Source organism: Cottoperca gobio, chromosome 13 (genome assembly GCF_900634415.1).
Source record: "Cottoperca gobio chromosome 13, fCotGob3.1, whole genome shotgun sequence".
Lineage (NCBI taxonomy): Eukaryota > Metazoa > Chordata > Actinopteri > Perciformes > Bovichtidae > Cottoperca > Cottoperca gobio.
In genome coordinates this window covers 14766151-14780854 of record NC_041367.1, presented here as the reverse complement: position 1 = coordinate 14780854, position 14704 = coordinate 14766151, and the positions used below count along the sequence as shown (strand labels likewise).

The 14704-nt window shown below is 39.9% G+C and overlaps 1 protein-coding gene across 2 annotated transcripts in view; it reads left to right on the top strand.

Annotated features, from left to right (window-relative positions):
* The window catches only part of pitpnm3 (PITPNM family member 3), an 80466-nt gene that overhangs the window by 61004 nt on the left and 4758 nt on the right, over positions 1-14704 (top strand). For both annotated transcript variants that reach the window (XM_029446313.1, XM_029446312.1), the window contains exons 10-18: positions 182-352; positions 6515-6730; positions 6850-6998; positions 10100-10216; positions 13252-13368; positions 13462-13610; positions 13778-13927; positions 14095-14278; positions 14458-14586. In XM_029446313.1, the coding sequence (XP_029302173.1) occupies positions 182-352; positions 6515-6730; positions 6850-6998; positions 10100-10216; positions 13252-13368; positions 13462-13610; positions 13778-13927; positions 14095-14278; positions 14458-14586 (1382 nt within the window). The remainder of the gene's footprint in view (positions 1-181; positions 353-6514; positions 6731-6849; positions 6999-10099; positions 10217-13251; positions 13369-13461; positions 13611-13777; positions 13928-14094; positions 14279-14457; positions 14587-14704) is intronic.

Below are 14704 nucleotides of genomic sequence, written 5' to 3'. Positions count from 1 at the left end.
GTTTTACCCCAACACTACAAGAAAAGTATTTATTTTTAATTTGTTCCTGCTCCACTCAATGTCGTTTTGTTGCCATACCTGTGTGTTTCCAAATCTGCCACTTTCAAATATTGCTCATGTGACACAGCTATACTCCTGTTCCTAATTGCTTTGCCTGTCCATTTTACTTTCTGCCCCTCAGTGAGCCAGCTGCATCCAGCTTGCTCTCAGATTTTCAACTTGTTTTACCCTTCGGACCCTTCAGCCTCCAGACTGGAGCCGCTGCTGCAGCCTCTCTTCCACAAGTTGCCACCCTTTGCTGTGCCGCGCTACCAGCGCTACCCTCTAGGCGATGGACGCTCAATGCTCATAGGTAAGGACGTGTGATTCGACCCTGGAAATCAATTTACAAGAGATGCGAGAGCAGCTCTTCTTGAATATTTCATTGGTTAATCTATTTTTTTTGGCATAATTGTATTGCCGTATAACTTTGCCTTCTGGATTTTCAATTTCCAGGCTTGCATGAAATCTGTAAGTGGGTCTAGATTACAGCTGCCGAAAGATTGTATGACTTAGCATATGTGCACGCAGAGCCTCAAACCCAGTCTGTGTGAGTTTACCCTGCAGAGGCAGAGCTAAATCCTGCCCCCAAGGCCTGCAGTTTGAAGTAATTATACTTCATCTTGTTGGGATGCAGTACCGTTAGCCTGCCACCACTCAGGATGAACAGGCACAGTATGTGAGATATTAGTCTGCTAGATGTGGCACAGTACTGCTGTCATCCGACTGAAAGGCCTGGTTGTAGGGACAGAGTCCTTAACGAGACGCTGATTTATTAAAGCATGTTTTAGCCCACTTCTGGGAAATAGACACTCACTCTAAACAGCAGTAAAGACGCATCGCCTGGTTCCTCTATCTACCTACCTCACTGAGAGAAAGTAGGGCAAGGACTGATCGCTTGAGCTAACAGCCCGCGAGCATGAACTCAGATCAGAAGATAAGGCTTTGTGGTTTGGTGCAATGCTTTAAAAAATGCCTTTATTCAACATGCAATCATAATAAATATGTCAAAGCAGATTTGTCAAATGTGCCATCTCAGTGATATGGAGATGGTTCCATTTAGTTTTCAATTATGCTCTTTACTGGGAACCATGCATTACAGTATATTCTTTAGCAAGTTAAGAGCAGAAACAGATTTAACCAACTTAAGCCCAATTCAGACATGCACCTTGTTATGTAAATGTAGTGGGACTTTTACATACACAATGTAATGATAATCTAAATAGGTCAGACCCAGCAGTTTTGTCAGGTACATAAGTCTTTGTACGGATATTTGTTCTGAGTAGTGACACTGACTTCTCTGATTTCCTTAAACATAACTGACATGGTCAATATTTTAATTAATTAAAGCTAGTTCCAGATTAGCTCCATAAAATCTTAATAATATGGAAAAGATTTTGAGGTTTTGAGAATAATTTAGGGTCAAAATATAATGTATAAATAGGATAATTATCTTACAACTGGTAACATTAATATCTTACTAACATTTCTGTCACATCTGACAATACGGCAGAACGTTAAAGCCAGAGCAGCACGGTTAAATATGCAGAAAGTGAGATCTAATGCATGAAGTGATCTGCCTTGTTAATATGACTGTAAAAAAATGACTTCCATAAAGAAATAATCACTTAATTATCATCAATTGCAACAAAAAAACAAACACACCCCAAACACTTTTAATGAAGCGATGTGAAGTAATAGATGGGATTGCATAATGGAAATCAACAATAATTGACATTTGGAAACCTATGTTTGAATGTCATAAAGCCATTACTTTTACAAACCCGGTAATGTTATGTATTCCATGTCTGGAAATAGCATCACTCATTCACTCAAAATCATCTGACCATTCTTGTAATGTGTGTGTTTCGCTCGTATGTGACCTGTGTACAGAAAACATCTTACTCATAATATTAAATAAAGCAGCGTTTTTACCTATGTAAAGTGGATGATTTATTAATTTAATCATTTTCAGCCAGTCACCAAGCGGGATGCTTGACGCCTTTAACAGCCAATACTGCAGATAAAGGCGATGGAGTGTAAAGGCAGACACACAGCGTACACTTGCAGCTATACTGGGTTTTAATTACAGGTCTGCATCCCTGTCTCCTTGATCGGGCTTGGATGCTGTCAAATTATGTGTTAAATTAAAAATCCACTGACAGGTGCACACGGACAGACACAGACATACAAACATAGCCCGCTCTCACAGACACACAGAAGAAACAGCGACACACATCACCCATTTCCTCCTCTGTAATATAGTAATTACTTGTTATGAAGGCATGGAAAGCCAATCAAAACAGACCCCTATGGGTATGGCTTTCCCATCCACACCCGTCGACGGTAGAGCTTTTATTTTGATGAATGCTGCTAATAGAGAGAGAACGAGCCCTCTTCCTATTGATTTCCAGCTATGGTCCAATGGGAACTATGATCCAAGATGGTAAAATACACATAGAATTATAGTCATTTTTATCAGTATTGATCACATGGCTAATGGTGCATTAATGTAATGATGGTGGTGTTTCTTTTGCTGGCTATTAAATTATTCCTTAATAGGATGCTAGTGTGAGTGGAGGCTGAGAGCGTGACGAGCACTGGAGGGGGGAGGGGGCTGAGTTAAAAGTCTCTTTCCGTCTCTTTTAGTCACAAAGACGTTTCAAGGCCACAGTGCAATCATCCTCCCTCACTTTATGAATTCTCTGCTTGTCCTTCATTTCACCATTGTCATCAGCTGATTCACTCTCCCTTACATCGTGCCTTAAATCACAATCTTTCCATTTCCCTGCTGGTTATTTCATGGGACTGGTGTGCGCACTGTATTGGTTTTACTTTAATATTTCTTCTCTGATGAACGAAGACACTGACATGCTTGTGCTCACCCTTGTATCTCGCCTTTGTGTCCGTCTTTGTCATCATGTAGCCTCATCTTTCCTTTCCTGCTAGCCCCTGCAGTTTTTTTGACTTTCTTCTCTGCTTCTTCACCAGCATGACTTTTGAAATTGTATGTGTGTGTTTAAAAAAATGCGTCACACACTGGACTTTTCTCTCTCTCTCTTCCTCTCTTTCTCTCTCCCTCTCTCTCTCCCTCTCTGCTTATTGTGCTGTGAAAGAAAGACAGACTGAAAGTGACGGCCCCTCTTAGCTCTGTGAGGCTCATTAATAATAACAGAATCTTCACTAGTATAGAAAAATGAGGATTGTAAAACATGGTGATATTGTTGTTATTGGCTTTTCATGTCTATTTTTTATATGCTTGATTGGGAAGTGTTGTTTATATATGATGAAGATGAATATAGTTGGATGGATTCTAGGGCGGAGAGTTGGTTTGTGTGATTGCTTGAGTTTAGCTTCTTCCTACTCCATTTTAGACATGAAATGTTAATTATGTTGCTCATGGAAAGCTTGTCTTGTCTGCAATCAGTATACTGTGCAAACAATGTCTGTCTACACTTATGAACAACATGTTGATTAGAGCATAAGTATTGGGTTCATTCAGCTGTCATCATAATGGTCCAAACAGGTGGTTATTAAACAGAGAGAGAAAAGGAGAGAGAGAAATAAAGAGAGAAGGAAAGAGAGAGAGAGAGAGAGAGAGAGAGAGAGATATGCTTAGATATGGATATAGAGAAGCTCTTGATAAACACTTAATAAAAAGAGCAATGTTACCTGCCATCACACCTTAAATCAAGGAATACAGTCAGATTTCAAATTACTGCAAATAACTTTCTATCATTTACTTTTATGATGAATCAATTACAGGGTCGTTCCCATAGAGCTGCAACTGTTATTTTCATCATGCAACATCATGCATTAAATCATTACAATCTCTTGAGAAACTATTACGAACTAACTAACGATCATTTTCTAAATGGATTAGTATGCAGATTAGTTTTCTGATTCATCGTTTGGTCTATAAATCAGAAAATAGTTAAATGCTCATCACAATTATCAAAGTGATGTCTGATTGTTTGTTTTGGTTTATTTTTACCTTAATAAACACTTAAACAATATATCGATTTTCAAAATAGTTGTCAATTCATTTTCTGTCAATCGTCTAATCAACTAATCATTGCAACTCTACTTCGAATTTATTGTTTTGTCCAACATACAATCTAAAAGACCTAAAAGTATTTAGTTAGCAATCATTTTACAAAATAGCAAATCTTTGAATTTGAGAGGCTGGAACTGACAAATGTTTTTGCATTTTTGAATTATAAATGATGATTTATTGACTACGTTTTAGCTTCACAATATCATATACAATTCTGAATACCTTTTGTAATTCAATGCCAGCAACCAAGATTTTTCCTTGAAAAGTGAAAGTAAATGAAAAACCTTTCTTTCTTTCACTATTTCTCTCCGTTTCTCAATGTTCATTCATGCCAGATACGTGGACAAATCCATCCAACTTAACGATCTTCAGATGCTATAACAGGCAGCTGAATTCTCTCTCTAATAACGTAAAATTATGAAATACAAATACATGAGTCATATTTTTACCTGATTTGAATAAATGTAAATTAGCCATAACAATTCTATATCTTCCCAAACAACAACATATTTTCTGCAGATCCATTTGACGGAAAGCCATCCTATCTAGCATCACTGTGTGTGTCAGATTCCATCACCTTCATCATCCTAACAATCCAGATTTATTAACTACACCTGATGCTCCCTCACGTCTGAGGGGGCGGCTGTTAATCTGACAGACCAATCACGCAACATGTGGCTGCATCTGGCGGTTTATTTCTAACCATTCCAGCAGGCAGCGGAGAAAGGGTTAATCTGCCAATATGTCGAAGTCACGTAAACACAAAATAATTTGTCAAAGGAAATTGTGAGGAGAATCTGTTCTTTCCAGCGATGCAACAAGATCCTCTTCAACCCAGACAAGATGTATTCTGCTTAACATTTGCAGGCATGCAGACACACTTGATCTCATTTTATCTCGGCTCTCCCCAGCCATGCTGCTCCCTGATCCAGCTCCCTGTTTCTGCCTTATATCCACTCCATCGCATCAGAAGATATCCCACTGGATTGATACATATTACAGTAAATGGGAGCAAAGTAAATGACATGTTGCTGAAGTAGGGTCACCTGGAAATTGGAGTCTTGGCTTGTTTGTGACACACACACAAATATAAAGATTGCATTGGTTTGTAGTATTTGTAGCACACTGTGTAACACAGCAGTGGAGTAGAGAGGCTCATTCAGACGTGAGTAAAGCCATATCCAGCGTCATAAGAGATCCACAGCAACATGCAAGGCCTAGGTAACAGGATAATGAGAACTCTCCAGAGTCTGGCTGGAAAAAACTCTTTAGTTTCATAACACAGGTAAGAAGAGGAAAACGGTGTTGGAGTGTTCTCAAAGAGAGAGACAAAGATCATGGCTGTTTTGTTCAGCCATGTTAGGCAATGCTCTTTGTTCAAATTGTATTACATTCAGTGCAAGTTATTTTCTCCCCAGCATGTATGGAAGGTAGTTTTTTTTCATATTATGTTTATTGGCTTTTTGTTCCCTTTTGAATAAACAGAACAAATATCCACAAACAGTCCCTCCAATCCCCAATAACACAACATAAAAAATGAATAACCACAGCATTAAATATACATAAACATTTAAATGTAGATAAGGGGAGGACAGAGATCTCCTCCTCTCCAAAAGAAACAGACTTATAATTAAACTGCTAAAAAAGACTGATTAAAGCAGTTTCAACTCAGGACAAATATATTACATAGGTCTAGTGATGAAATGTTAATATTATATCTTTAAAAAAAAAAAAGCAAAAGATAAACATACCTACACATATACAACAAATCAAAAGAAAAGATAAAAAATGTAAACGGATAATAATAATATATATACATATAAACACACATAACAATACAGCATTATGCATATCCATATATACGTATGTACTGTAAGTTTTGGGGAAAATGTGCTACTGAGTACAGCTGGTAGAAACTTCTCTCCAACTATTAAATTATTGATGAGATTCTAGGCTCTGCGTCTTAGAGAATAACAAGTAGATCCATGATGTCTGGTGAAACCAGGTCTCCAGGGGCATTTCTCATTTTCATTTCATCCTACAGTGTTATCGCAGAACAAATAGGAAGGAGCTGCGTAGAGACGTGGGAGAGAGGAACCCAACCAGAAAAAATGATTCTACTTGTCAGGAGTCAAAAGCAAGATGTTTTTTTGGCGGCTTCCAAAGTCAATACAATTTGATTCGACCCCATGAAAAGTGGAAGCAGTTTCCGTCATTGTACTTAGTGCTCGTCTTTGGTTTTCCTTGATAAAGCACAAAGCAAGTCGATATACACTGCATCTTATTAGGCAAATAATAACAGCATTGGTTTAAAGATTAGAGCCAGTCAATTGTTGTGTGATCAAAGCATTTCCTTTCCGCTTCCCTCTCCGTTTGTCCTTGTCTTTTCTCTTTCCCTCCTCTTCTCACCCTCCCTAGCGGAGAGTATCCAAGGCCATTCAAATGTGTTTTTGGAAGGAGAGATAACTCCTGGAGGTCCAGCTTCACAGATGTCCTCTGAGATGAAACCTGAAGGTGGAGGAGGAGGAGGAGGAGGAGAAGGAGAAGAGGGAGGGCGTAGAGCTAGCGTGACCAGTGTGGAAAGTGAAATGTCAATTTGCTTTATGGGCCAGCTGGGAAACACCATCACTAACAGTAAGTGGGAGGGAAGGAGAAAGACTGAGAAGCTGCACTATCCTGTGTCATTTATTTAATTATCTTCTATGTGTGTGTGTGTGTGTGTGTGTGTGTGTGTGTGTGCGTGTGTATTTCAGTTTCCAGTAGCTGGTGGGGCTCCAAGAGGCTGGATTATGCTTTGTATTGCCCTGACGTGCTGACTGCCTTCCCAACAGTGGCTCTGCCTCACCTTTTTCATGCCTCCTACTGGGAGTCAACTGACGTAGCAGCCTTTGTTCTCCGTCAGGTGGGAAAGCCTTAATGACAGCCAATTGTTGTTTTCCTAGCAAGTTTAACAGATTGAAAAAAGTATTGTCTCAGTAGTTAGTACGCATTCATATATATAATGCAATTGAATTAGCGTACTAAAACTATTAAAGACTTACTCTGTGGATAATTAGCATACTTTATTCTCAACAGTGGTAGGTATCATCCAAAGGCCTTTTCAGAATAAAGCGTCACAACAAGACACAGACCTTTGCATTGGAAAGTAATGGCTGTGTGAATCACAGTCTCTGAAATTGCTGGCTGGTATCTTAAAAAGACTGAACTTTAAAGCCAAATATAGAACGGCTCTCTCAGCACATTGCTCTGGAAGTAGATGAAACAAAGTGACTCAATATTACACATATCTCGTCTCTTGATAGGGCAATACGTTTGTATATGCACCGTGTCTTCATTGGTCTAACAATTGTGGTCTGTTCCTAGTCCACGCCCTCAAGGGCTTTTGTTTACTTCTTTGACATGTTGTTATAACTAAATGAGAGCAGCATGAAACCTCTTGCTGCCACTGCATCATCTGTTTAACTCTTTGTGAGATGAAGCATGTCAAACTGTATGATGCTGTATAGCATAACAAAACCACCAGCAAGAAAGTTGTTGGAGATAGAAAGTGGAGGCACTGGACAGAGGTGTTAAGTTGGAAACAATATAGTCAATTTGTTGTTGCTTTAATATAAAGTTATAAAGTGGTTTAGTTTTTAGAAGCTAGTGTTGGTATTTCTTGTGGCATATTTCCAGATCAACCATGAATTCATAATCTGCACTTTGTTTATTACAGTTGCACATTATAGCACATTAGCACATAATTCAAGGTGCTTTTTATAGTACATGGAGACAAAGCAACAGGCTAAAAGACAAACCAAGGCAAAGTTCTTGTATGTAAAAATAGCATATACAGTGAAAGAATATAAATGTGTTGTGCAACATTAAAATGATCCAAATTCAGTTAATGGCAGCATATTGTGGTTCAATAAAAGAGGTCCTAGGATTGACCCTTGGTGAACTCCTTATGCCATTATGGAACAGCTGTTTCCGTTTAATGATGTCTTCTTGCTTCACCAACAACACGGTACGATAGAAGAAGTCGCTAGCTGTTCAAGGGCTCCTTCTGCACGGATGAGAATCTGAATATATTATAACTAGAAGTCTGGCCACGAGCCAGTAATGTCATCCACACCCCCAAAGAAATGCATGTATATAGAGTTGTACCCAAACATTTTAACCATAACTATTGGGTTAAGTTGTTTCAAGACAGAACACGGTAGGTTGAGCTATAATCCAGTCCTGAGTCCTGACGTGGATCTACAGTTCAGAACACACTTCATGATATAAAGCCCATTTTTACCTCAATTTAGCCTTCATGTGTGAAGGTCAAGATCGTAGGGATTGTGCAGTGGTCTGCAAAACTAAGGGACTATATTCACTATTACCAGTCGGCTCACTTTATCTTGTGCGGAGATGTTTAGGATTCACCTCACACTGCAGCAGGAGCAATTTTATCCAACATGTTTGATTTTATGACTGAACAAATTTGAGCAGGATTATGTAGTCTATGTATAAGTCTAAAAGGGTATGACTGAAGTCAGAAGTTAAATGTGTGTTGCCAACAGTTTTTACACTGGTTAGGATTTTACAGGTCAACATATGTGTTCTTAGCTTCAGTTAATTGTGCAGGCATTTCCATATCTCTGTCATCAACTTGACATAAGGAGCCAAACTTTGATCAGAAGAGTCTTATAGTGTGAAATAAACCTTGAGCTGTGGCAATGTTATTACCACCATCTACCTACTGAGCTGCCCATGAATATTTTATGTTCCCTAAATCCTCAGAAACCGATAAAGAGCAGGCCAAAAATAATAAATTAATAAGAGAAGTGTATCACATCTTGTCCTGTTAAAAGCCCTTTGAAACACCGGCAGCCTTTTGAACTTGATCATTGTAAAACAAAGCTTCTAGAGAAAAAGAATAAACCACACACTGCCAATGTCTACTGCAGCATATCGTCTTTGTGAGAAAACGTGAGGTGAATAAAGAGCACATAGGAAAAAGGAAGCGCTATCAACGCCATCAGGAAGCTAATAAACCCAGATCATTGTTTTGGTTCAGCAGTTGGCAGCTCCACTCGATGCTGCGTCATATTAAAGGATCGTCTTGGAATATAAAGGCTGCACAGAAAACAATTTGTTAAAGCTGAATCATGTTCTTTTCTCACAGTCCAAACTCACTATGTACGACGATGACTTCCAATGTTGTGGAACAAGGAGCCTCTCTACGCTTAAGAGTCAGGAATGATATGCATGGATTCTTTCAAGTAAAGCGAGGTCATTTTTATTCAAGTACTCCAAATCCCCCCTCAGCCCTTTATCTGTGTCAGTGCTGCTCTTGTCACAAAAGCTTTCCATTAAAATTGTGATTTATGATCTCAAAACATAACTCCAGATTAAATGTCAAGGCTTCAGATAACATTTCCTGTTATTATTCTCATGTGCAGAAACTAGAGTTTTTACTGATAGACAAATCTGTCCTGTCTGCTTAATGGAAGCAGATGGTTTCTGTGTGATGGCTTGTTCTTCAGCGCTTTAATGTAACTAAGTACATTTACTTGTGTAATACAAAAAGTAAAACTTATAGTTGTAGGCCACTTCATCTCAGAGGAAAATATTGTACATTGTTACTCCACTACATTTATTTGATAACATTAGTTACATTAGCCGATTCAGATGATTAATTCAAAAATATATAAAGTAATATAAAGTTATGATGTAATTAAAGGTTAGGCTACCCCAGCAGTGTATGGAGTAATTCAAATGAGCTCCACCTTTACTATCTTCAACATTAAAGTGATGAACAAATTAATGCATCAATAACTATAATCCAGTAATATAATATACATAATGAAATGTGCCATGATGAGCACTTTAAGTTTTGGTACTTTCTGTTTATTTTGATGTTTTTACACTTGATGCAGGACTTTTGCTTGCAACAGAGTATTGCTACACGTCAAGTACAAGATCTGAATACTTCTTCCATCTCCGCTGCTCTTATTTACACGTGTTTATTGACAGCTCATGCGATGTGACGCCTTGAAGACCCAGGAAGCGGACAAGTTGGGCTCTGCTGCGTTCTCTCCATCGAGCCCACGAGAAAAATGGCTCAGAAGGAGGACACATGTCAAGCTAAGGGTAATTAATTATTTTGTTGCTTTATTCTGTATAAATATACTTTTGCCCCAGTTTTCTGTGCTAATGGAAATGTGAATTTATGGCTACTCATTTAACGTTTAGAAGCTCCTATCCAAACTTTGTGAACAAATTCATGAATATTTTAACAAAGCACTTTGGCCCGGACACGAGCTATTACACAACCTGGATTATTGTCTCTAAGGTGTCTCTCGTTCTCAGAAATACACCCGCCCACACAGCAGATACTGTTCTACCGCAATGGCCTTGGATTCATTCACATTAGAAATACAGTTCTCACTAACTGCTGAGGTTGTAGTGCTGTGTCCTGAATTTCTTTAACATTTCCCACATTTTCACCTTGAAGCAGCAGACGCACACTATTACTTGATGTTTCTAAACCCTGCAGAGAGGAACGATCAGGGTTACATCGCTGTTCACCGAGCGCTCATTTTATCTGCCTGGCAGGAATTTAGTGACTGCTTGCTTTTCATGAGGCTATAATTAGAACTATGTAACCAGAGTGCCACGGAAAAATATCTATAAGTGAGTCTGAAAGTCTTATTTTCTCAGTGTTCTTGTCCATGCATCGCCTTGGCACGGTGACATGTTTCTGACCTAAGTGCTCAAAGAAAAGCAGCTCTGAAAAAGTTTCCTGAATACGATTCAGTATGTGGAGATTGAGAGCCGCCGCGTGCATCTGCTGCACAATGATAATATTCAGAGAGACTTGGCATCTTTGTCTGATCTTCCTTGACTTGGTAAAAGGTGTGGCTGCTGCTGCTTCTTGTACACGCTGCTCTTTCGCAGGCGGGGCTCCACACTGTCTGTGAGTAGATGGAGATATTAAGCGCACATCAGTAGCAAACTGTGTCGGGGATATTTAACTGGATATTGAACACAGTCAGGACTCCTTAAGTCACACAGTAGCGGTGATGTTTTGTGTATTGTGTGCGTGTGCGTGTGTCCAGGTGTGCATGCTTTGAGTATTCTGCATGCTTGCCATCACTGGATCAGTAGTTAAGACCTCATGCTGGCAAACAATTCATTGTTGATGAACCTAATGCAGGATATCAGCTGGAAATGTTGAACTTCCTCGTTAGATGTCACATCCTTTAAATCACTTCTCATTAGCCGATGTGGTGAAACAGTAAAATACAACCATGTTTGATCACATCAGCACTTAGTGATATTTATAATGTGCAGATGCTCCATTAAATGTTGGCAAGTGCTGTCAATAAAAAGCAGTACATTTTCCTAATAAAATCACTGCAACAAACAAAGATGGCATCAACAAATGGCTGTTACTGTCACGGTGAGGACTCAAATGCAAGACGGCAGACGAGGAGATTAACAAAAAGAGGGCTTTATTCCAAAAAGCTTACTAAAGTACAAAATAAGGCAAAAATTAAAACTTTAAACAGAAACCAGGACGACACAGGGCGCACAAGGAAACATCTACTACCAGGGTGACACTTAGATGACGATCTGACAAGGAACACTGGGACAGACAGGGATATATACACACAGACACTAAACGAGGGGAACGAGACACAGCTGGGGAGAGAAGCTAAAACATAAGGGCAAGGTGAACGGATACAGGAGGAACAAATCAACAATCACAGAGAGGGAAAACACAGACAGGAAGTACAACTAGACATGACACAAGGGGGAGTGAACACAAAATAAAACAGGATATACAAAATCACGATCATGACTATTTGGGAGAAAAGCAGGGTGTTGAAAAAGAGCATGTGTGCCGAGCAATAGTTTCCTGAATAAAGTAAAGGTTACAGAAAAGGCAGAGAAGTTGCTCGGAGAAATTGAAGTTCTGTCATGGTGGCTCACAACAGAGTGTCACAATTGTACATTAGTGAGCTTATAATATGTTATTAAAATGCAACTATCTCAGCAAGAAGAGATTTAGGGATTAGTTTTTCTCTGCTGCACACTTGGAGGTGCTCCCTGAATGGTGCAATATGGAGAAAAGAACAAGACAAGGAAGATTAATATAGAGTTAACACTTTTCTCTAGAAATTCCCACCTCCCAGAGGGATTTGGCTGGGCATTGGAATTTGGAAATGCAACACATCAAAGCAAGGTGGAAACTTCAGCCAGAGCTGCATGTCGTAAGAGCAGCTCATGCAAGGACAAACCACAGCGGTGATTTTTCACAGTGGATCCGGCAGACACATAAGCCATTTCAATTCTCGCATGTTCTCTTCACTGTCCATAGAAAATGCCTTTAGCATTTTAACTCCTGCCACTTCCCCGCCCCCTCATTTCATTTAGATCAAAATCTTTATTAAATACATTTCTGGCCAGCAGAAACGAGCTGTAAACACAACATTCACATATTATTGCCCTGAAGTCGATGTGGGGAACTTTTTAGCGAACAGTTGCCTATATACACATCAAGTTGATAAGGAGCAACATTAGCATTCAATTGGAGTCGTATTTAATCTATCCACTCTACTTTATAGTTATTTCTTTACTCTCCACCAAAATTTCCTGAGGTAAATAAATGTCTCTTTCGATGATTAATGCTCCAATATGTTCACTAGCTAGTCAATAGCTTAGCCTGTGTATGGTTTGCTGCTTGGCAGGTAACATAAGGCAGGTTTTTAGATATTTTTTTCTAAAAAATAAGCTGTCTGCTGCGTTTGAAGGCCGATAAGAGCAGTGAGCCAAAACAATACAGTTGTGTCCCCTAGAGCTGAGAGGAGCTGCAGAGTTGAGTGATATCTCTCTGTGGGTTTATCACTACAAGCGACATCTTGCACATTAGACAAAGACATTAGATCAATTGTGTATATTAGAATATTGATTGTAGTTTTCAAAGTTTTATTCCTAGCCTTGGGATCTTAATGTGAAATCTTAACTCAAAGTCCACTTTGTCGTATTCTCAGAGCTTTCTACTTCATCTCACTGTAAATGATGAGATTGGTTCCAAAATGTCACATAAGCAGCAATTCAAACCTCGACTTGAGTGTCATGACTGAACTGTGTTTCTCTTTCCTTCTTGTTACTTACTGCAGAATGTCACTGCCAACCACAGAGTGAATGACATCATTGCCACCGAGGATGGGCCTCAAACTCTGGTTGGTCGCTTCATGTACGGCCCCTTGGACATGGTCACTCTCACCGGAGAAAAGGTGAAAAGCAGCAACATGATTGTTTAAGACAGATATACATTTATACAAACGTACGTTAATCTCCAACCTTTTGGCCCACGATGCCCCTTTTAGGTGGACGTCCTGCTCATGACACAACCTCAGTCTGGCCGCTGGGTGCACTTTGACACAGAGGTGACCAACAGCAGCGGCAGAGTCACATACACCATACCCAAGAGCAAGAAGCTTGGCCTGGGAGTCTATCCGATTAAAATGGTGGTCAAGTAAGCATCCATGAAGCATGCCCCTTACAAAGGACTGCATCGTCAAGAGAGAATTAAGTCCTATATTTGTGCCCTATGAGCTTCTAGCAAGAAGTATAAAGGGCCATGTAGGGAGTAACAACCATGTGTAGCAAATACAGTCTTTCTCTCTCTTTTTCTATCCCAAGGGGAGATCAAACAAGTGCAGAGGCCTACCTGACTGTGTTGCCACGGGGCATGGAGTGTGTGGTCTTCAGCATCGATGGCTCTTTTGCTGCTAGCGTGTCAATCATGGGCAGTGACCCCAAGGTCCGCCCCGGAGCTGTCGATGTCGTCAGGTAACTGGCAACAGCCTCCGTGTGTGTGTGTGTGTGTGTGTGTGTGTGTGTGTGTGCCTCTTCAGAGATTGACTTGGATTGAGTGCACACCGGGTGCTTTAAGCATTTAAGCGATGATCAAAATGGAAGACTTTAAGGTGTGTTTGATGTTATGTATTCATATGCAGGCATTGGCAGGACCTGGGATATCTGATCATCTACATCACAGGCCGCCCTGATATGCAGAAGCAGCGTGTGGTGTCCTGGCTCTCGCAGCACAACTTTCCCCATGGGATGATCTTCTTTTCCGAAGGCCTGGTTCATGATCCCCTGCGACAAAAGACCATCTTCCTCAAGAACCTCATACAGGAGGTACACTTCTGAGACAAGCCATTGTTCTGGGCAGTTCATGTTTTCTACAAAGCATGTGAAATATTTAGTTCTCCGTCCTGCAGTGATCTCTTTTTGCGAGCTCACAGTGTTGTAGCCTTGGGTTGTGCTGCGTCGGAATGCCACACATCTCTCTGACTGATGATTCCCTCTCTCACCAGTGTCACATTAAGATCAACTCTGCTTATGGCTCCATGAAGGACATCTCTGTTTACAACATGCTCGGCCTCTGCCCCTCACAAATATATATCGTCGGCAGACCTTCCAAGAAGTACCAAAATCAGTGCCAGGTAGGGTCTTTCTTCAGTAACGTTTCATTTAGTTTTTGCCTATTTCATACGAAAGGCTTTGGTTTTCCTCTTGGTTTCCCTCATTTACTTTAACCTCTCTTTCTGATTATCTAACCCT